Below are 21,002 nucleotides of genomic sequence, written 5' to 3' on the forward strand. Positions count from 1 at the left end.
AGGATGGAGACGGCACACTCCCCTCTGTTGTGATATGAGATTTTGTACATATAAGCGTCCTGCTGCTTTCTATAGAAGAGCACAGTACCTTGCTGGCTTCCTCAGTGGCTAGTAAAAAATTGGGGTGTTTCCTCTGGGATACCTCCTCTGACTTGTTTGCAGTGTGCAGCTTGACCCCACTGGAGAGGGGTAACCATGGCCATTTCGACCATCAGACATTATGGAGGCTGAGACTTCGCTGAGCATCTGTCTTGCAAAGTGCTTCTGAAAGGATGGTCAGGAGCTTCTTGAAGCTAAAAATGTGGGTATCCTCTTCTGTACAGGGGCAGAAAGTACAGAGGATGGCCTATGAAACTCTTCTCCTCTTCTGGGAACCTGCAGGTCAACCAGCTCCACCCCGAATTCTTTGGGGGCCCAAGGGGACCTCTTTGGGAGCCAAGGGGATGTTGCATAATGGTTTTACTCCTGAAAATTCAGACTTGCCCCACTTATCCTGCTCCAAGGGATGCTTTTAGACAGGGTTTCCTCTTCAGGCCATTCCTCTTTCCTTTCCCTTTGTTGACTTCACTTTCCCCACTGGGCTCTGTGAAAATGGCAATGTAGCATTACAAGCATGTTGTCAAAACCAGGAGTGTGCTCCACCACAGGATCATAGGAAAGGAGGGCTGGAAGGGACCTCTCAAGGGCATCTAGTCCAGCCCCCTGCTCAGGGCAGGATCGTCAATGACTAAACCATCCCTTCTTGGTCCTATGTGCACTATGAGAAGACAGCAAGAAGCCCTGCTCCTTAATACTGGCAGTGTCCATGCACAGCTCCCTTCTCCCCATTTAGATCAGATATCCACCTGTGCCTCTTCAGAACAGGGGCCTCCCCACAGACCCTCTCAGCAAACATCTGCACTGCTTTAAAGAGGTCTTAGAAAAGTCATGAATAGTTTTGCAGGCACCTGGCTATGCAACCAGTTTGTCCAGGGCAGTAGTTTTCAACCTTTTTTAGACTCAAGGTATCCCCTTGTTTTAGATTCCAGGCACCCCTCCAATAACGTCAGTTCTTTGCTTTCACTTGTTTTTGGCCTGCAGAAAACAGAGCAATTCTTCTGCTGAAAGAACTCCGTATAAGGCCACAGTAGGGCTGAGTGGTCTTAATGGTATGGACCCCTATTTGAAACCTCTGGGTTGATCTTATGAATCATATTTGCACACCTACCTGAGCTAATGTTGTGTGGCACCCTTGAAAGGATGTCAGAGCACCCCAGGTGCCGTGGCACCCTAGTTGAGAGTTACTGGTTTAAGGCCAAGGGCAGTCATCCGGACAACTAAGCTCAGGACAGCCAAAACGCTACCACCCCAGGCCTCCACTACGTGGATTAAAGGAGAAACTTCTCCAGCTGGCTATTTCAATAAATTCATGAATTTCATGAAACAGTCTTGGAGAAGGACTCCTAAAGTTTCACTTGGCAAGGGTAAGACCATAATCCCCTTTATATATAGGGGCTGACTTCAGCCAAAGGATTCAAGATCCTTCACTTGTTGGCAGGGGAGAAGTGTACCCACAGGCCTAGCTTGGTAGAAGAGTATTTAAAAAAATAAAAGAGTTAAACAGCTGGAGAGATTTCCTGTTCAACCCTCCCCATTTCCCAGCCTGTGAGGTAGGTGTGTAGCATGTATACTCGGGCCCAGACCAGTCAAGAGACTGGCTCAGGGTTGCATAGTATTGTCCAAGTCAGGAATAGAAACCAAGATTGGAAACCGAAGGGCTGGAATTGTCACTTGCATCGCATGCTCTCTCTGCTAAGTACTCGGCTGCTGTCGGAGCATTGTTTTCATTGAGCTCTGCGGCTCCAGAAATTCCAGCTCCTTCTAGATAGGTAACATCTTGGTTTGTTTTTTTTCCTTGGGGTTTTTATAAATAAAGCAAACAAGGTTTGAATCTGTTTTTCAAAAATCCTAAATGCTGTATTTTCTTGCATAAAACGTGCACCTTCCTACCCCCAACCCAGCTGGGGGATGGAAGGAGGGGGTGGAATTGGGGTCCTTATTAAATGTGGAAATTTGACAGTAAGGATTGGTGGCAGATTAATTGCCCTGGCTCCCATGGCCCTTAATGCTACTGCCACTCTGCTGCCAAATGTCTGGACCCCTGGGGAGCCCCCATCCCGCTGCATGATGTGGATCCACATGCGGGATCTGGCCTGCCCATGGGGTGGGGCTGCAGCTGGATTTGGCGTGTTGGATATGGCCGGTGTGTAGGGTCAGATCCGGCACATGGCCTTAAACTTGGCACGTGACCCAGGATCCGGCATGCGGGGGTGGACCCAACATGCAGCCCCAGACCTGGTGCACTAGCTCTGTTCCTTTACCTGTACTACAAGGCAAAAATTTTATTTTTCTTCAAGCTGTCTGTTTAAAAACCAGGGGTATGCTTATATTCTGGGCATGCTGCATGCAAGAAAATTATTGTTTGCTAGCCTTCCTCCTTGCCCAGGTGCTCTGATGCAGTTTTCACAAGAAGGTGCAAGTGTGTGATAAGCCTGGAGAACAATTATACTATTTAATTATTACAAGGTGGGACTTTTCAAATCTCTGGTTGTAGCTTTAACAAGTAGTGACTTCTTCATGCAGAGGAGGAGGAGCCCTCCGTCCCTTATGTCTGTACAATGGACAGCTAGCTAGGCACTCTGCTGCATTTGACTGTCTTCCCCATGTGTAGCTTCAGCTATTGACTGTAGCTGGAGGCTGGATAGCGTATCAATGGGTCTGATATTAGGTGTTGCAGTCATGGGACTGTGGGGTGCCCGTGTCTTAAAGTTTTCCCAGAGTGTGCAAAATGCTTCGTAAGCATTGATTTTGCTTTCCTTGCTGACCAGGGAAGCTGTTGGAGAAGTCCACCTTTTTTCTGCCATGGAAGCTAAGATCCAGGGGAGGGTTCTCACTGTCAGTACTGGCATTTAATCATCCTGCGGTGGATGGCAGGGTATTCTCACTGGTGGGCCCCTAGGGTCTTACCCCGTGGGTCGCCATTAAATATTTTGGCTTCCGAAGCCACCTTGCCCTCTGCTCTTTCTGCGAGATGGTTCCGTTTCATAGAGATGTCAGATTCATCTCGCTCCTCCAGCCGTGCTTGTCTTGGAGCACAGCTAAGAGCTTTATGCTTTTAACCATTACAGAGATGATTAGGTTTGTCAGAGAATGGAAGAAAAGTGTTCTCCTGGGTCCCACCTCGGGGCTTCCCCATGGACAGGTTATTAACATTCCTTTCAACATTGGATTTTTCAGCCTTTTTTTGGAGAGGTGAGTTGGGGTAGGTCGGGGGGAGGGAGCTGAGCTGTTGGGTTTTTCCAGCCAAACGCACCGAATATTTCTCTGAAAACCCCTGTTGACACTTTCTTCATTTCATCCTGACAGTTTGAATTAGTTTTTATTAGGAAGTTTGGCTACAAAGCCGGCAGCAAGTTTTCTTTCTTTCTCTTTCTTTTTCTTCCTTGGTTGTCATTTACCTTGCACCCTGGAGTGATTGGGGTCAGGCTGTCAATCACAGTAGGCATGAAGGTCATGGCTACTGCTATGGGATATGGGACATCAGCTGTCATTAATACAGACAGTTCTCTTAAATACTCTACAGTCTTTTCCTGAAGAATAGGCCCTACGGCAGAAAACATGGCTCATATTTTTTTAAGTTATTATTCTAAAGCAGCTCCTTGTATTTGTTGGACAGAAATATTCTCCTTTTAAGTTGACGTGATTATGAAAGATGTTTAAAGTATTTAAACTAAATTCTTGTTTTAAATGGTGTGTCTGTATGTGTGTACACATGCACATTTTTTTATTTTCCTTGACTAATTTGATTTTAAAAACCCCTTCAGTTTTTAAGTATTTCTTCCTTGGAACAGGTTTTTATAAGATGCATCCTGAAGTTTCCTCCCAAGTAGCTCCCCTTAAAAATTTCTGCTTGTTGGAAAGATTCCACCAGCTCCAGAGGAATTTCTCATTTTGAAGATATTCCTCTTGGAATCAGTAGGTGGAAAATTAAATGTGTCAATTCTATGTCTAACAGCACTTTGATCTTACCAACATAAGGCCCGATCTCTGCAAAAACTTAAGTACAGATTTTTTTTTGGTGCCAAAGAAGTTTAGAAGTGTAAGTCACTGAAGTCAGTGAAGCTTGTGCACCTAAATCATTTGAAATTCCATTTTTAAGCAGGGATCTGCAGTACAAGAAATAGTCGGTCTTTATACCATGGCTTAATTCGGACCAACAATTCCTTTTTTTGGAAATCCTGCTTCTCAGTCTCTAAATTGATTTTTTCAGGTATGCATGAGAAGTCAGCATATTGTGCTGCTGGAAAGGGGAGAACAAAAGGATTGATACTGCAGTGATTGGCACGGCTATAAAGAGCCTCAAACAAGTTGTAGCTGGGATTCAGATGAGACCAAAGGTTAAAAATCCTTAATATAGTAAATATAAATACCATGGTCCTACTCCAGGGTATGAGAGGAAGTGAGGGAAATCTTTTCATTCTTGGTGACGTGAGAGAATTAACAGTAGATGCTATAATTCAGGAACTTATGCTGAGTACCCAGGTCCACGATGACCAGAAGTTGTTACCAATTAATTGTTGACGTGTGGACTGAGATCTGTTCTCCCTGTCCATTCCGTGTCACAAGTGACCAGGACCCATGAATGGGCATTGGCTCTTTGTCAGCAAGTCTTCTCATCATGGCTCAGCACCAAATCAGTCAGAGGGACCTGGGCTCCTGACTTGTCCCTACAGTCTAGGTCTACCTGGAGGTCATGACTAAAGGCTCTTGATTGGGCAGTGTGAGGAATCCTGCCTGCATTTTACCTGTTTTGTGGATAAACCCACCTTGGAGTTTGACGTATACCCCTGTGCAGGCTGTGCGAATAGCTATTCTGTGTACGTCTCGTATATACATCCCTAGTTGACTTGCCCAGTGGTCACCTAGCACCTTTTATCCAAACATAGAACTAAAAGTAAAATACTTGAATATCGTATTTACTTGCATAGCATATGCACCTTTTCCCCAGAAGTTAGCCCCCAAAACTGCAGTGCATGTCTTAAGTGGGGAAGCTGATTTTCTGCCTGGAAAATGCAGTGGGTCACGTTGCTTACTAAGAAAGCAACACTTAAAAGCCTTTGGAAATGATGCCATTCTCCATATGGAAACCCATCACTTACCTTATTTGTGTCACAAATTGATGTATTCATGCATTAAAGGAGAGTCTGGAGCCAGACAGCATAATATCAGGGAGCTGAAAAAGAAAGCCCTTTGAAGCTCTAAAACACTGGCAACATTGAGCATTGTCATTAAGCATCAGTGGTTCATCGCTGTTATGGTTAAAATGTTGTTGCTGATTCTAAGGGTGAAGTTAAAGTCTAAAGTAAACCCTCCATTTTCGGAGCGTTCTGCCTTTTATTCCAGACGGCATGAGGAGGGTGGTATAATAACCTTCTGCAGAAAGCACCATCTGCACCAGAGGAGCATCCACATACCACCAGCTTTTCCTGTTCTGCCGGAAGCATTTGTTTCTGAGGTCTGGGGCATGCATGCAGATCCCAGCCAGCGGGGAGCTGTGCCGGGGCTGGGCAGCCGGAAGCCATGTCCACGCTGCTGCCACTTCCATAGTGCAGCTAGGAGGTGGGGGAGAGGGTAGGAGAAGCAGCAGCTGTGTGGACATAGCTTCCAGCCGCCAAGTCCCAGTGCAGCTCCTGGGGTCTGGAAGCTGGACCTATGCTGCATCTGGGGAGAGGTTGCAGGGGGGAGAAGCGGGATGCAGCTGGAAGTTGCCCAGCCCTGGCACACCATCTCACAGCTTAGCTGGTCAGGGGCATAGCCAAAGCCCTTGGGCTCTGGGTTGCATCCAGGGGCTCAACAAGGCCATATGCTGCCAACTCCTGCTCTAGTATTTTTCCATAGTCCAAAAATGAGTGAAAGTTTTGAACTGGCTTTTCTCAGGGCTGTCGTGAATCTATGAATCTCTGGGTTTTTGAGAGTCACATGTATGTATTTGCGCACCAAACTGTGCTAACATTGCATAACCACCCTGCAGCACCCCTAAGCATCTCATGGGACCCCAATGCTGCAGCATCCTGATTGAGATTTGCTGTTCTCTGGTCTCTGGAGTGACCACTCTTGTAGGAGTCTAAAATGCCTTCTATGCTTAAGACGACCTAAAAAGCTTGAGAGGATGATCTCATGATTGCCTTATATCATTCACCAGCAGGACAAAAGGGCTTCTGGCTGGCGGGACCTGCTGCAAACTTCATTTTTGTTCATGCATATAACAGACCTGCTTTCTTTTCATTTTGAATGTGCATCTTCCTTTTCTCACCATTCGTCTGTGCAGGCTCCGTCCCCACATCTTCCCCATGCTTGCTGTCCCTGTGCTGCTCCAGCTCTTCTAGGGCAAAGTGAAACTTTGGGATCAAAGGAGCAGGGGTGCCTCACTCCCATTGGCAGTGGTGTCTTTTACAACCTTCGTTTGCTTTTACCGGCTGTGAATTTTCACAGGTCTGGCTTCTTTCATGCTTTGGCTATATTTAACCTTTTTATTGCTTTGTTGGCAATAAGTAACTCTGAGCAGGGTGGGCGAGGGAGGGGAGATGGGGAGAGCTTTAGAAATAAGCCACCGCTGAATGTCAAGAATGGAGCATCCAACCAGAGGCTGATGTCCAAATACCAGCTCCTTGGGCTGTGGTTTATGGCCCAGCTCAAACTCGAAATACAATATGCTAGAAGCCATATAAAGAACCAGCCAGAAGAGATCAAGCAATGTCTGAGAGGCACCATCCCACACTAACAAAAAGCACCATCTTCAGCTAAGGAAGGTCAAGAAAGAGCAGCCCTACCACTGTGGCCAGAGGGACCTAGGGTGAGGCTTCAGCTGGTCGTGGGCCATTTAAAAATGTCAAGAGCCAGCTCCTGCAGGGTGCTGACTGTTGACTACTCCCCTTGACAGAAATAAGAGATTGAAGTGCCTAGAGTCTAGTGGAATTGGGACCCTAATTGTAAAGGGGCATTTAAGGGGGTGATCTGTGGGTGGGCACAGGTCCTGGAGTGTGGTGGCTGAGCCCACTTGAGGTAAGGGCAACTACACGCACTCATCAGTGGGTTTGGGAGCTGTGGGGTGGGAAGGGGCCTGCCAAGCCGCTGCCAGGACAGGCTTTGGGGAGCTGACATGCTAGATAGCTAAGCACAGAGCAAGCCTGCCTCAGACACAAGTGGCTGGAGATAACTTGAAGGCTTTCTTTTGTTTACCCTGTCGTTCTCTGCTTTGTAATCTCGCCATTTGTCAGGTAAAACAGGATAAGGAGCAAAAGGTCACAGGGTTGATTTACCAGGAGCCCTAAAGTTATTAATGTTTCTGAACTTTCCAGTCTGAAATGTTCTTTGCCATCCAGCTGCCTGTCATCCTGCTCTCAGAGATAAAGGCTCTGTCGTTTCAGGCCTAATGTGCTGCCGACGATAGATCAAAGGAGCCTGCATTTCACTTGCTTTCCCAAACCTGCTTCAAAAAGAAAGGATTGCACCTAACTGGGGGGAGAGGGCAGGGCTGCTGGCCAGAGGAACTTCCCTAGCAGTACTTTAGGTGACCTGCAAAGGTGGCCTCTTTTAATGGCCTCGATTTAGCTTTTTAATGAATGGAGAAAAGAAACTTTTTAAACCTCAAACATCCCTTCCCAAAATCCAGACAGTGCTGACTCCCCTACTATTAAAGCTTTGTCAGAGGATTGCATGTTTTCAGTTGTAGGAGACTGGTACCATGATGGGGAAGAGGGGACATTACGTGCACAAATGCTTACTTTGAAGGTCTGGCCCCTGTTTTTTTGGCTGAATCAACCAGGTTTGAAATGGGATCTTTAGGACCAGGTGGAGCTATGAATTGCTTGAAGGAAAAGATCAATTATAGTAATAGAAGTGTAGCAGCTTGGGGCTGTTTTCAGTAGAGCCTTCAATGCAGCGTGATGATGAGAGAGCAGTGTTGCTCTGCTCGTGTGCGGATGCACCTCACTGTTCGCATACCAAGTCCACGTGTGTGAAAAACTCCAACTTTTATTAGCGTGGTAGGTATCGGTGCATGCAAGAATTGGCAGCTGTAAACATGTGCATTTGTACACACGTGACTTTGATATTCAGGCCTCTGTCCCCCAGTTAGCTTGAAAGCCAGTGTAATTCTGTCTCCTTGTGCTACACCAGTGTGGTTCTTGGGATGCGTGGTGGAGGATTACACACCGCTGAAGAGCTAGTATTCCCATTACTGCTGTGTGGCTGCATCTGCCGTTGTAATGCCAATTAATACGAAAGGCTTGGCCCATGCAGAGGTTGGTGAAGTACTGGGAAGGCTTCTGCAGCTCAGTTGGAGGAAGGGGTCCCTCCCCAAAGCTGCTTCACTGTCCTCTGCCTGGTGGCCTGTGGCATGCCAAGGCACAATGGTGGCTCCGGCTGGCGGACGGACTCCATTTCCCAGCAGCCCCTGCCTGCATGGCTGGGGCCAGTTTCCATGGAGACCCCAGCAGCTGTGTGCTGGGATAAGGGGGGGGGTTGGAGTTTCTATGGAGACAGACCCCAGCAGTGCTGGCAGGGTGTGTGGCAGGGCACAAAGCTGGGCTGGGATCTTGTGGCAGCGACAGTGTGGTCCAGAGCCAGGGCAGAGCTGCAGCCTGCATGCTCCACGCAGGCAGCGGATCGCAGCTCTGCCTTGGCTCCTTGCAACGGTGATAGCGTGATCCAGAGCCGCAATCCTCTGCCTGCACACCCCTGCTTGGAGCATGCAGGTGGCACGGTCCCAGCCCAGCCCCCGAGCAGCTCCCTGCCCTGCCCTGTGCCCTGCCAGCACGGCTGGGGGTGGTCTCCATGGAAACCCCAGCCCTGTGCCATCATAGTATGGCTGCTGCTGGAATCTCTATGGAAACCGGCCCCAGCTGCATGGGCAGGGGCTGCTGGCTGGAACCAGCCGTAGGCTGGACTTTCCCCGCCTCTGCCCTGGGACGTTCGAGGACGGTTATCTCCGAGATCTGTCCCAGTAAAACTGGAGAGCTGTGCGCTCTCAGCGGGACTGAAGTCCTTCCTGCCCTGCAATGGCAAGAACCAGGCATTGCCTTGCCAGTGGTTGCTATGCTTTTTGGCTTGGAAAAGTGCACGCCAGCTGGGTGAGGGGTACCGTTAACCTCCCACACCCTCTTCTGCAGATCACAGCAGAGGGCAGGGGGCAGCTTCCTCCTTAGGCTCCTTCTTCCTCTTCAGGCCCTTCCCTCCTCACGGTAGGTTCCTCCGCAGGTTTGCTCTACTCTGCACTGCCTCGGTATGCATGGAGGAGCAGAGGGGGAGCACTAACCCCAGCGGGGAGACCTGGGCCAGCTCTGTGGACCTTCTTCTAACCATGCACTGGGACACTGCTGCACTTGGGTGTGGGGGGACTTTTGGCAGGCAGAGCATTGAAAATCGGCCTAGCAGACAGTGCTGCACTTCTGCATTTTTATTGTTTGTATAAACAGCTGTTCAGGCTGAGGGATCTTCCCAAATCTGATTTGTCACAGTATAAAAATACACGTATGTAGCACTACTGTAAAACGGGCACGGGGCCTGTGGGGTTGATTCACAGAAGTGCCTAGTTTCCACGGCTCCAGTTTGAAGGGGGTGGGACCTGCATGTAATGGCACCTCTGGATATTGGGATCTAAAGCAGAAGGGTGGTCAGTTCAAGGTGTTAGCTTGGGATTCAAGAGATGACTTCAGGTCCTTCCTCCTTGACACGGACACGGGGTATGTCACTCGCTCTCCTGGAAGGCAGGGCCAATGATGAGAATGAAGGTGCTAAAGATTTTGAGGTGGTCTCATACTGGGTAGAGGGGACCTGGGATCTCCTTCTCCTGGATTTAAAGCATTTTGCAAATCGTTTTATTTCAATTCTGCTTTCCAGCTCCACCGAGGTTGACGACATGATTAGAAAATCCACCAACTTGCTCCTGACTCGAACACTCAGCAACTGTTTACAAACTGTTATTAAGAGGAGAAACATAGGGCTGACGGAGGTAAGCATTTCCCTCCCAGCAGGAAAATCCTCTCATCACGTTTCAGGTTATGTGATCTTTGTATTGACTTCACAGCTCACTGAGGGTGCCTTGTTAATGGCGTAGCATTGGTGTTGCTGTCAAGCGTTCACCTTTTAAATCCTATGGGGAAGCTCTATAGTGTTGCTGAGCTTTGTGCATGGGGAGAGAATATCTTTGCTCAGTTCTCAGCTAGTTAGTTTAACAAGGAACATATGGCAATGATAAATTCAAATAAGGTTAAAAAAAAGACCTAGCATTTATATTCAGGCAGCCAGTTGGTATTGTAGTGTGTGATCAGAACAGCATTGGGTTAGGTGGTATAGTAACATGGACCTTAAAAGATCGTCCCTGTTCCAGAAATTATTTCCTGTCCAGGGATGTAGAAGTAACTTCCTATATGAAAGATGCCATTCTTGACAGTTTTTTCAAAGTGGTCGTGAGCCAACAATTTTCGGGTTGGCATGTGTTGTTTGCAGGTGACTTTCTGAGAAGTTAAATCAGTTGAATGTTTGTAGATTTATAAGCTGCATACACATGTGTACCATACCTAGGCCAGTGGACTTCATAATCAGAGACAATGTGTGCTTCTGTAATATCCATGCTAGTAGTACTAATATCAGTATAATTACTGATTGTGGATACTAAGATGAAACCTGATCAACATTTGCTTTTATTTAATCGAGTTCTGTGCTGGCCTTTCTATGGCAGCTTTACAGTAAAAGGCAAAATTAATAGAAACAAAGCAAAAGAGGAAGCTGTAACTTGCTTTACCTTGAAAGTTGTTAGTGTTTTAGGAACATTTATATATTCAAGATGTGAATTGCAACACGTCAAGACCTCCCATGTAGGTATCTTCTAGTTTCCAGCTGGGATTCAACCCTGTCCTGCTCTTCAGACTGTGAAATATCCAGGTTGTAGCTGTATTGGTTTAAAGGAAAAAGCAATTGGGACTCGTAGTAGAGGTGATATCTTTTATTAGACCATCTAGATTTTTGCAAAAAAAAAATTCTTCAATTGTAAGCTTTCAGGCACAAACCAGACATTGGAGAAAAGATTGTAAAAGTTCTCTGGGTAGAAGTGAAAGTTCATATTTCCAAGGATTTCACAGAGGAGTCAATAGATGGAGTCTTCAGAGTACATTTGTTCTTGGGGGGCATATTTCTTTTCTTTCCCCGGTCCTCTTGGGGATCCTTGGCAGTAAGCAATGCAATGACATCGCTACCCTGTTCTACCCATTTTAGAAATAATTCATGGAGTATACAGAAAGAATCAAATTCTTAGTAACTTTGTGAATGGCTCTTAATAACTTCATAATTTTACCATGGTAGCTGCTCAGCCCTACTTTTTAGTATAAGCCTGATTCAGTGTTTGTTTCACTCTGGGAGGGAAGGTGATGCTAGAAGAAGAAAATAATGGGCTAAGGAGAATGCGGAGGTGGAGGGTTTGTTCAGCTGCGTTGGCGCTGCTGCTCTGGAGCTGAAGAAGGATCCTGCAGGAAATGCCGACAGGTCATGACATTTCAGACTCCAGTTTAAAACAAAGGTCTAATTTGTCAGGAGGTGCCTGCCCACAGTGTTTTGCTTTGCAGCTCTTTTCATATGATTAAGCCTGGCTTCTCCATCCGGCTCCACATTGCTTACAAATGTACAGTTTCAGCAGCATGTTTCTACTTTTAAATTTTAAAACTGGCCTAAATGAGTAACTTTCCTTTCCAATTTAGTCAAGAGCAAGTAAGATGAGACCTTGCAAACAAAAATCGATTGTTTGATCTCTCTTGTGCAGGGCAAACAATGGCCTGTGATCTTAAAAGGAGAAGCTTGCTGAACTCGTTTGAGGCTGTTGAAGTCCTTTTTACGCATTCTCAATGTGCATCTCAGAGCCAGATCAAGGGTTAAAACCTTGTATGTTCACGTGTCGCTTAAGGCCATGTCCTCAGCTTCCCTCCTCACCCTGAATCTGCTGTTGACACAAACATTGCTCCTCCTTGAGCACACAAGAGACTGGAAAGTGGGCAGAGCACATGGCTTGGGAGTATCCTTAACATAGTGACAACCCTATAGACACCCACATCTCCAGTGTTTCCCCCCCAACTATATCTGTCTTTTCAAGATACAGGACTTGGCTTGCTACCTCCAGTGCAAGCTTTCCATGCTGTTCTTGCATTTTACACTTCACAGTTTTCTGAAGTTTGGTCCACATCTGTCCACTGATTAGGTAGAGAAATACGGATAGTGCTCGCTCTCTCTCTCTAATGTATATATAAAAAGTCTTCTCCTTTGGGATTCTTGTGGAAGTGCTTCATCCATCAACAGACTCTCCTAGCTGCTGTTATCTTAACTCTGACAGTTGGCAAGATCTAAGCATCCATGGCACATCACCTGATGCTAGTTTTTCACAGGAGCATGGCAGTCCTGAAACCTCACTCTGGTTTTCCTGCAAAAGTGGTTGCTGAATATTCCTTTAAAGTAGACCACCAACCTCTGTTTTCTCACTAGGAGCCTTCCTTTAGACAGAATTAAAAAATCCTTTCAGGAAATCATCCATTTTTTTGTGGTATGAGAGAAGGCCATGAAAGGTCAAGCTTTCTCTTCCCAAATATTATCCTTGTGGATTAGAATTTGTGACCAGGTAGCAGATAACAAATGCCCCTGCTCAAGCAGAGCTCAGGCAACATCCGCAGAAGTCTTCCTATAGATAAGATCTGTGAACTTACTTAGAGGCTTAGCCTGTACTTTTTACTAAGGATTTATACCCTGTGTCTGGCGATTGGATCAGATGGCAAGCTCAGGAGGGCAGTTCTGCAATCCCTATTCAGTTAGCTGTAATGATTGCTCAGCCCTCCATCATGTCAGTCTGAGAACTGCTAGCTAAGCATTAGGAGGAGGACCCGCATGAACAAAGACTTGAATAGTTAATTATGACAGTAACTATAATTCTCCAACAGAAGTGGGGAAGCACAGTTACCGGGAGATGAGCAACTGCTCTTGTTTTCTAGAAACACTTTGAATGTGAACTTGCTAGATGCTTGTGGGATCTGGTAGATCGGCATCATCTAAATACTAAGTGTGCTGCAGCAGGGACAACGAATTTTCCCATCTACTAATTTGCACATCACATCTTCAGCCAGATGCATCCCAATTTCTCATCCAGAGACACAGTAGTATGGCATAGCCATTAACAAGGAAGAGAGGGTCAAAACTAATGCAGTGTTGGCACAGGGGGGGTTGCAGGAGAAGGAAAAAAAAATTCCCAGTTGTTTGGGCTGCTGGGTGCAGAAGCATTGTACCCCAGCGTCGAGAAGGAGAGGAATCAAGTACCAAGGAGCCAGAGAGAGTTTAAACAGTTGATGCTGGTTTGTGGCAAGAGAACCAGTTGGCATGTGGGGTTGGAGGTGGCTGGCATGGGCAGACTATGGCTACTACAGACAGGAAGGCCAAGAGGAGTTTTGCGTGGCTAGTTAGCAGGTTCTAGGTATGTCAACTGCAGAAAATGTGTCTGAAAAATTTGTGCAAGGGGTAGGTGGGAAAGTCTCCTCTATCATTAAGTCACCAGGGCACGAGATGAAACTGGGCGGGTTTCTGAAGCCTGAGCAAGGATCTTGGGACGATGTTGGGCATTCACATTAATGCTAGGTTTTTGCTGGTAGCTACATTGGTCTAAGGATACAGGTAGGCAAGGTTCTTTGAGTAAATGTGATATCTTTTAGCTAATAAAAGGACTCAAAGAACCTTGCCTGCTTTTTCACACTAATGGCACTCCCTTTCAGGATGCTTCAGGCTATTGTGATGTAGGGCAGCCAAGAAGGGTGCTGAAAAAGTATGTGCAGTCTGTTTTGGACATCCTTCAGCCTGCTGCCTTGAGACGGACAGAAGAGGAACCCCCAGCTAGACAGGAAATAGAAACCACTAGCTAGGCAAGTGCTGAAAGCTGGTTTTGGTTATGTGGAGCATTGGTCCACTTCTGGAAGGGGGTGTTTAGTTTTGGAAGGGGAATCAGTCTTCCAAGGGACAAGCTCGCAAGCCAAATCAGGAGGGCATTATAAAAACAACATGCAGAAATCGAAAAAGGGAAATGAATGAGCACTCATCAAGCCCAAAATCGAGGTTTCAAGAACAGCGTGCTGAGGAATGTGCAGAGAAGTACCACCTTTTCTTGTATACAACATTGCATCTTTTCCCAAAAAAGTGTTTATTATCTGTGAGGAAATATGATAGAGGAGTTTGTTTTATTACTGGACAAAAGATAGTAAAGTCTGTATGCGATCCACAGGGAACAAAGCAATGAGCAAGCTCAGCTCCCCAGGTAAATGCAAGAAACTCATTTACTGCAAGAAAAGACTTCTTTCTTTCCTTCGTTTTGCCTTTCAAAAACCAGGTGTATATCTTATTTTGGGGCATGCTGTATACGAGAAGATAGAGTAGTTTAACTGCCTCTATACCACTGGTAGGAGCCTGAGGATTAGATGAAAGGAACTAAAATTGTTCATTTGTGAACATAAATGCGATCACTTCTGGGGTGGATCTAGGGGATGCACTTAGACCCCTCTTCCCCCTTTGATTTATGCTCTACCCAAAGTTTAAAACCCAACCACCTAGTAGTGACAGCAGCATTTCTATTCAGGCAGCAATGAGGGACTCGTTTAGCTTCGTAGCTCATTATAATCCATCTGATTCCTTCTAATTGCTTTGTTTCATAGTTGTTAATGACTCTTTTTCCTTTTTGAATGGTCTTCATGTTCCACTAATCAAACTATCCTTTCTTCTGCAATTCTGCGGCCTGCTAGTTGCTCCTGGTAACATTGCTCCCATTTCACAGTCCTGTGGACTGTATTGAACTCGTTCCAGTAAAGTTATATTTGTTTTTGCTTCCACCTTAAACTGAAAAATATAGCCCGAGGCCCCTAGCAGATTAAAGCTTCCAGCTTTTTAACTGGAGAAAAAGATGGTTTTTTTTATATGTGATGATGCACCTCACCATCTGCACCCCAGTTTTCAAAATCCTAGATTGGCCCATGTCCACATCGGTATTCAGTAACTGGGGGTTGGATTTGTATGCTTGGAATAGTAAACTCGATGGTTACAGACATAAAGAATTTATGTTCTGTATGAATCCTATAAATTGTAGGAAAAATATTGTCATGGGGGACTTCACTCTGGGTGGTATTTATGGGAGATCTCATGCTGCACGTGACAGCATATCACCGATATATTTGGTCTCTTTCCCAGTGCCTTAAGTGCAGTTCCCTTTGCAAGTAGTCTAATCCATCAATCAGCCCCACAATCTGAGGACACTTTAGTGCCACATGGAGATTAAGTGTCTTGCTTGAAGCTATTCTCTTGTTTGTCTTATACCCGTAGCATGCAAGGTGATTTGCAAGAAGACAGGGTTCCTGCTGGAGAAATTAGTAATCTGAATCAATAGCTAAATAAGTTGTTCCCTAGCAGAAGCATGGACTGTCTTGCCCTGGACTTGAAACACTTGACTTGAATCTACTCCAGCTGAGTGTTTGCTTTGTAGTTATCCGTAATGTCACAAGCTATTATCCTGTCTACATGCCACTTGCTCACTTCATGAAGGAAGCAGCGAAAACAAAAGATAAATAAAGCCACAAAAGTTAGGCCTAGTATGCTCGAAGACAGGAGGCCGAGGAATGCTGTGGCTCATACCACCTGTAGTGAAGTAAAACCAGTTCATGATTACCAGCAAACTGTCTGTGGTTTCATTTTTTAAATGCCCTTGTGTGATATTGTTGGCTGTCACTCAGAAATACAGGTTATTTAGGGTTATGCTTCTGGTCAGGATTTGGTACCTTGCCTAACCTTCTTGCATTTTGAGGGTGTTTGAAGTGCCCTGAAAGGAGCAATGATTGACAGCTGAATTCACAAAATTCATAAAATCCTTGCCACGTTAACACTTTCCCAAGTGTGATCTCGCCTAAGTTTCATATGTTGCTAAGACAGGACAATCCTCCTTTAGCTTTCAGCAGGGCATAGTGTGTTTTGACAGTGTCAAAAGTAACAAAAGCCCCTTATAAATTGGTATTTGTTCATTTGACATGACCTGCCTTTTAGAACATGAGACACATCTGAACGTATTCCTTTTCCTTTACAGCTTGTGCAAATTATCATTAATACAACCCATTTGGAGAAATCCTGCCGGTTCCTAGAGGAATTCATAACCAATATAACCAATGTACTCCCAGAGACGGTCCACACGACCAAACTGTACGGGACCACCACATTCAAGGTGAGAAATATCCTTTGTTTTCTTGTAGACTATGATTTGTGGGGGATAAGCTGCTGTTCATGCTCCACAGATTCTTATTGTATGAAATATCTTTAACAACACGGATGCAGAAATTCTGAGCATCTCTTAATCTGCAATGTCCTTTCAACATGCTTTTTTTCTTGAACTGTTTTAAATTGGGATTTTTTTAAAAAGACATGCAATTGCTGGTGCTTATTACCCAACAGAAGCGAAGCAGCCAGGAAAACCAATGAGAAATAAGGTACAGTATATATGACTGTGTTCCAAAAGGTAGTTTTATGTGTACTTGCTCATTAGTTTGTGCCCTGAGTGTACTGAAGTTACGTTTTGACATGGCATCTGAATACCACCAAACTACCTTACCAACATCTCTCCAGGCCACTGTGTATATCACTAATGGGGCATTATTGCAGCCACCATCAGTGCATCTACCAGCGAGTTCCTTGCACAAGCAAATAGTAGAAAACACTACCTCCCAAAAAGAACACAAGCAGACGCGAACAAGAGGGAGAGTGCGACTACTTCATAGCAATTTTTGGAAACGTTCAAGTTCGTCTCTTCTGGGTAGCAATTTTTAACAAGCAGAGAGATGCCATAGGCAGGAGGAGACAACTGGACTTCACTCTGACACGGGATATGAACGATGCTCTAATAAGACTATGAGAAGGAGGGATGGTAAAATTGTAGGAGTGAGATGGGGCAAGAGACTGCTGTGTAGTTCAGGTGACAAGTCATCTATTTTTTTTGATGGAAGGAAGGGATTTGTGTCGGCCTACTTACTGTTTTAAGTTGTGCTGACAATGCCAACCTACCGTCTCAGTGCTGACTCTGTTTGAAGCAGAAGAGTCAAATGCTGCGACGGCAAGGGAATTTAACAACAAAATGCATTCATTTTCATGGGAGCTGTATGGCTAAATCTCTTTTTCTTGGGAAAAACTTAATCAGAAGCTCTAATTGATTGATATTAATTGGAGGCTAGATGTACACCTTGCTGGGGTCATTTGACCCCAGTACCCTTTCCTGCCATGGCAGGGGGTCCGACTCAGTGATCTGCTCAGGTCCCTTCCGACCCTAGAAACTATGAAACTATGATATTTTATAGATAGAAAATCATGGGGAGTAAGTGAGTTTAAAAAGAGAGAGAGAAGGGTCTGACCCTTCAGAAAGAGTTAATGTTCTATGAATTCAGCGGGCTTAGATCAACCTCTTACACCAGGCATTTCTGGCTTGACTGATGGAGAAAAGGGAGCTCTAGTACACAACACACAGGATGGAAAAGGAAGTTAATGAAGAACAAGCAAAGAGTGCAACCTTTTTGCATTATACCTTAGTATCACCCATACTGCCTAGGCTAGGAGGCATGACTTCCTTTTGGACCATATTCCACAGTCCCTTTCTCATGTTTTCTAGGATGCCCGCCATGCTGCAGAGGAAGAGATCTACACCAATCTGAACCAGAAGATCGACCAATTCTTGCAGCTGGTGGATTATGATTGGATGGCAGCAGAACCGGGCAGCAGAGCCAGCGATTACCTTATAGATCTGATTGCCTTCCTGCGCAGCACCTTTGCCGTGTTCACACACCTCCCTGTAAGTGCCAGCCTGACCCGATTTACAGAAGCTGAAAGGGGAGAAGGGCTTGATGCCACAGTTGAAGCTTCAGGCTGTTAGTTAACCTTGTTTTTCTTGGAGCGTATATTATAAATAATACCCTATGGGGACAGAGGTCATGAACAGAATGGTTTTATTCTAGTATATCCTATCGGGTGTTATCAGAAGTCAAGCTTCCTTAAACTTCTCCTGAATTAGCTTGTTTATTTGAAAGCCTGGGAGAAATGTACAGATCAGTGATAAGAAAGTCAGGGACATAACTGATTATGTATTCATGTTACATTTTATTTTAAGTATCTGAGATTGTAGGAGGTTTTTTCTAAATGGCATTAAACTTTAAAAATTTTTTTTTACGATGAACGGTGCGTAGTTTGAGGATGTATTTTTGCCTTTGGGTATTCTGAGTTGTATTTATGTCCCAAATGTGCTCGTAAAGCCACCAGAAACCCTGGCTCAAACTACAACTTTGGATCCTACAGTAGAGATTTGTTTTTCTCCATCTAAAATATGCCTGCAGTTTTCTTATTGGTTGTTCCTAGAAAAAAAAACACCTATTCATTTTCATCTGTTTTTGATTAGGTGAAATGTAGTATCCCACTGAGTAAAAGTACATCTTCATCAGGCAGTTTCACTTCACTTCTCCACAAGCATCTCCTTTCTTTTTTACTTTGGGTCTCATAGATTTTGTACGTATTAGTATCTTCCTTCAGAATTTTGCAGAGGAAAGATATAACGTTGAAGACGGCATTTATACAGCATATAATAATGACTAGTTGCTTTTTTTGCACAACTTGCTAGTTCCTCATATGAGGTTTCCAATGCTGCGATACATGGGTGCACATCATTGTAAATTTTGGCCATTTTGAAATCAGATGACAAAGCATGTTCTGGTCCAGTTGCAGTTCTGTCTGCCTTTGCTGCTTTCCTCTTGTCCATACCTGTGTGACTGAGCTGCTGCAAAGGTTTTATCTCCTCAGCAGTGTCAGAGAGCCAGTGCTAAAGCATTTCCTAAACGTGGTAGTGGTACATTTAGGAAATCCAGCATCCATGGCATTTTGGACCCCACAAGAGCCCTCTTGATGATGTCAAGGAGATTTGACAGTTGCAAGAAGGCTAGTTCTGGTTGCTGGGGGACGCTGAAGTGCCAGTGGTGAGATTGGGAAGTTGATTCCAGTCCTTCATACTTGAGTCCGCCATTGAGGCTGAACTGCAAAAGGGAGTACAGGCCTGAATCTGGCGTGTATCACAGATAACTTTTTTGGGGGGGATCGGAATGGTTGGGTGACTTTTGCTTTGGGTCAAGTGCATTTCCAAACCAGCTGTATTCCATAGTGCAGCACAGGTCGGTGAGATGACAGGGCCAGGTTGGGCCTTGGTGTCTGACTGCCACCGTGGGGCATCAGCAGGTTTTTAATCTGGTCGTTTGAATCAGATGACCAGCTAAGCTAGTCACGGTAGTAGGTTGTTGTCTTTTATGTGGATCAGCTACTAAAGGGGATGCACGCAGTTTTAAGTGTTCCTTGAGCAGTGTTTCGAAGTACCATGTCTAAACCAAAGATATTTATGAATATAACAATTGGCAGAGGTTGTGCAGTAGCGTAAGTGGAATTCATGCTTTTCTCACCAGGTCATTTTGGGTGATGTAGTGACTATTTCAATGCATGTAAGCCTAGGATGAAAGGGGAGGCAGTTTATTGAAATACAGATGAATATATATTTGGAAATCAAACACTTCAAACCAAAAAAAAAAGCACTACAACATATTCTCTTCTTTCACCACGCACACTCACTTACTCACCCACTTTCTCTCTTTTTCACTCTGTGTCTGTCTCTCTATCTCTCTCTCTCTCTCACTTCCTTTCCAGTAAGGGTAGAAATCCCCTCTTTGTTCATTCTCTGCTTCTGTGAAGTCTTGCTCTATCCCCTGCTTGACAGGGTGTCTTTTCACTGAAGCATGAAGCATAGCTAACATGGAGATGTGAAAGAGGAAAGACATGCCCACAGTGATTTATGAGATGGACCTAGGGTGATTTATCTTCCTTAAAACATTAACGTTTCCTTTTCAAATTAATCAAAATTGTTTTGGAAATGGGAAAGGCAGCTACTTAGCCCCCAAAAAGATTGTGCTGCCTGGAAGCAACCTCTCTGTTCCAACCCCGGTTTAAAAAAAACAAAAAATTTTAACAATCCATCACTGCTCCAAAAACTGCTCCACCTATTCCTAGTGATGGCTTCCCAGGTTAATGATGCCGAGCTAGTGCATGCACACACAACAGTGCTACGCAGGTCCCATAAGTTCAGAATATTAGCTTCAAAACATTGTACATGTGCTTAATTCCCAGCACCACTGTGTGAGTAGGTTGGGTCATTTTATTAGATTCTAAAGAATAATGTTTAAGGCTGTGGATCTGGTTTAAACTATTTGTATAAATCTAAACTTTAGGATGCATCAAAGCTACATTTTGTAGAAGAACAGTGGAAATGCACCCTCATTCCAAATTGTTGAGGGGTTCCTATGTAACCTAAGGCCAGGAAGAACTGTGACACTATGGCTTTAAACAAAAAAATACTGCTTGCTTAATTGCAACAGTCAGTTTACTTTCTTGGGGCGTGTGTAGACAAAAAGGGGGCCCTAAATTATTGCAGTGGATTTTAAAAAACACCGCTTCAATTTAGGGCTGATTTAAACTCCCATGTCGTGCACACTCCCTGTCCCTGTTCTTGTAAGGCTTGGCAGTCTTTCATAGATTGATCCTATAATTTGTGTGTGTCTGACTATATTGTATTCAGCTAATAAAACTTCAGTTATGTTCCTTCGAAAAACCCCCGGTCTACCTATAGCATTGTAGATCATAGGAATTTATAAAAACAGTCTGTTGAAGCAGTGTGAAAGCGAGTAGCAGAAAAGGTTTGACAGGCAATGGAAACAGAAATAAGGAAGACTAACTATGAAACTTTAGCACATAGGAAAAGATATTTATGGCACTGTGGTAGAAGAGCAGCACTTGTTGCCTCTAGGTTGCTGGTTTGACTCCAACCCTGCTCTGGGTTA

At 44.9% G+C, this 21,002-nt stretch overlaps 1 protein-coding gene across 4 annotated transcripts in view; it reads left to right on the forward strand.

Moving 5' to 3' along the window:
* The window catches only part of EXOC6B (exocyst complex component 6B), a 431,011-nt gene that overhangs the window by 255,161 nt on the left and 154,848 nt on the right, over window positions 1-21,002 (forward strand). For all 4 annotated transcript variants that reach the window (XM_090035133.1, XM_090035134.1, XM_090035135.1 and 1 more), the window contains exons 16-18: window positions 9,940-10,051; window positions 16,184-16,318; window positions 17,750-17,929. In XM_090035133.1, the coding sequence (XP_089891259.1) occupies window positions 9,940-10,051; window positions 16,184-16,318; window positions 17,750-17,929 (427 nt within the window). The remainder of the gene's footprint in view (window positions 1-9,939; window positions 10,052-16,183; window positions 16,319-17,749; window positions 17,930-21,002) is intronic.

This window comes from Crocodylus siamensis, chromosome 2, assembly GCF_052110815.1.
Source record: "Crocodylus siamensis isolate JL-2025a chromosome 2, ASM5211081v1, whole genome shotgun sequence".
NCBI lineage: Eukaryota > Metazoa > Chordata > Crocodylia > Crocodylidae > Crocodylus > Crocodylus siamensis.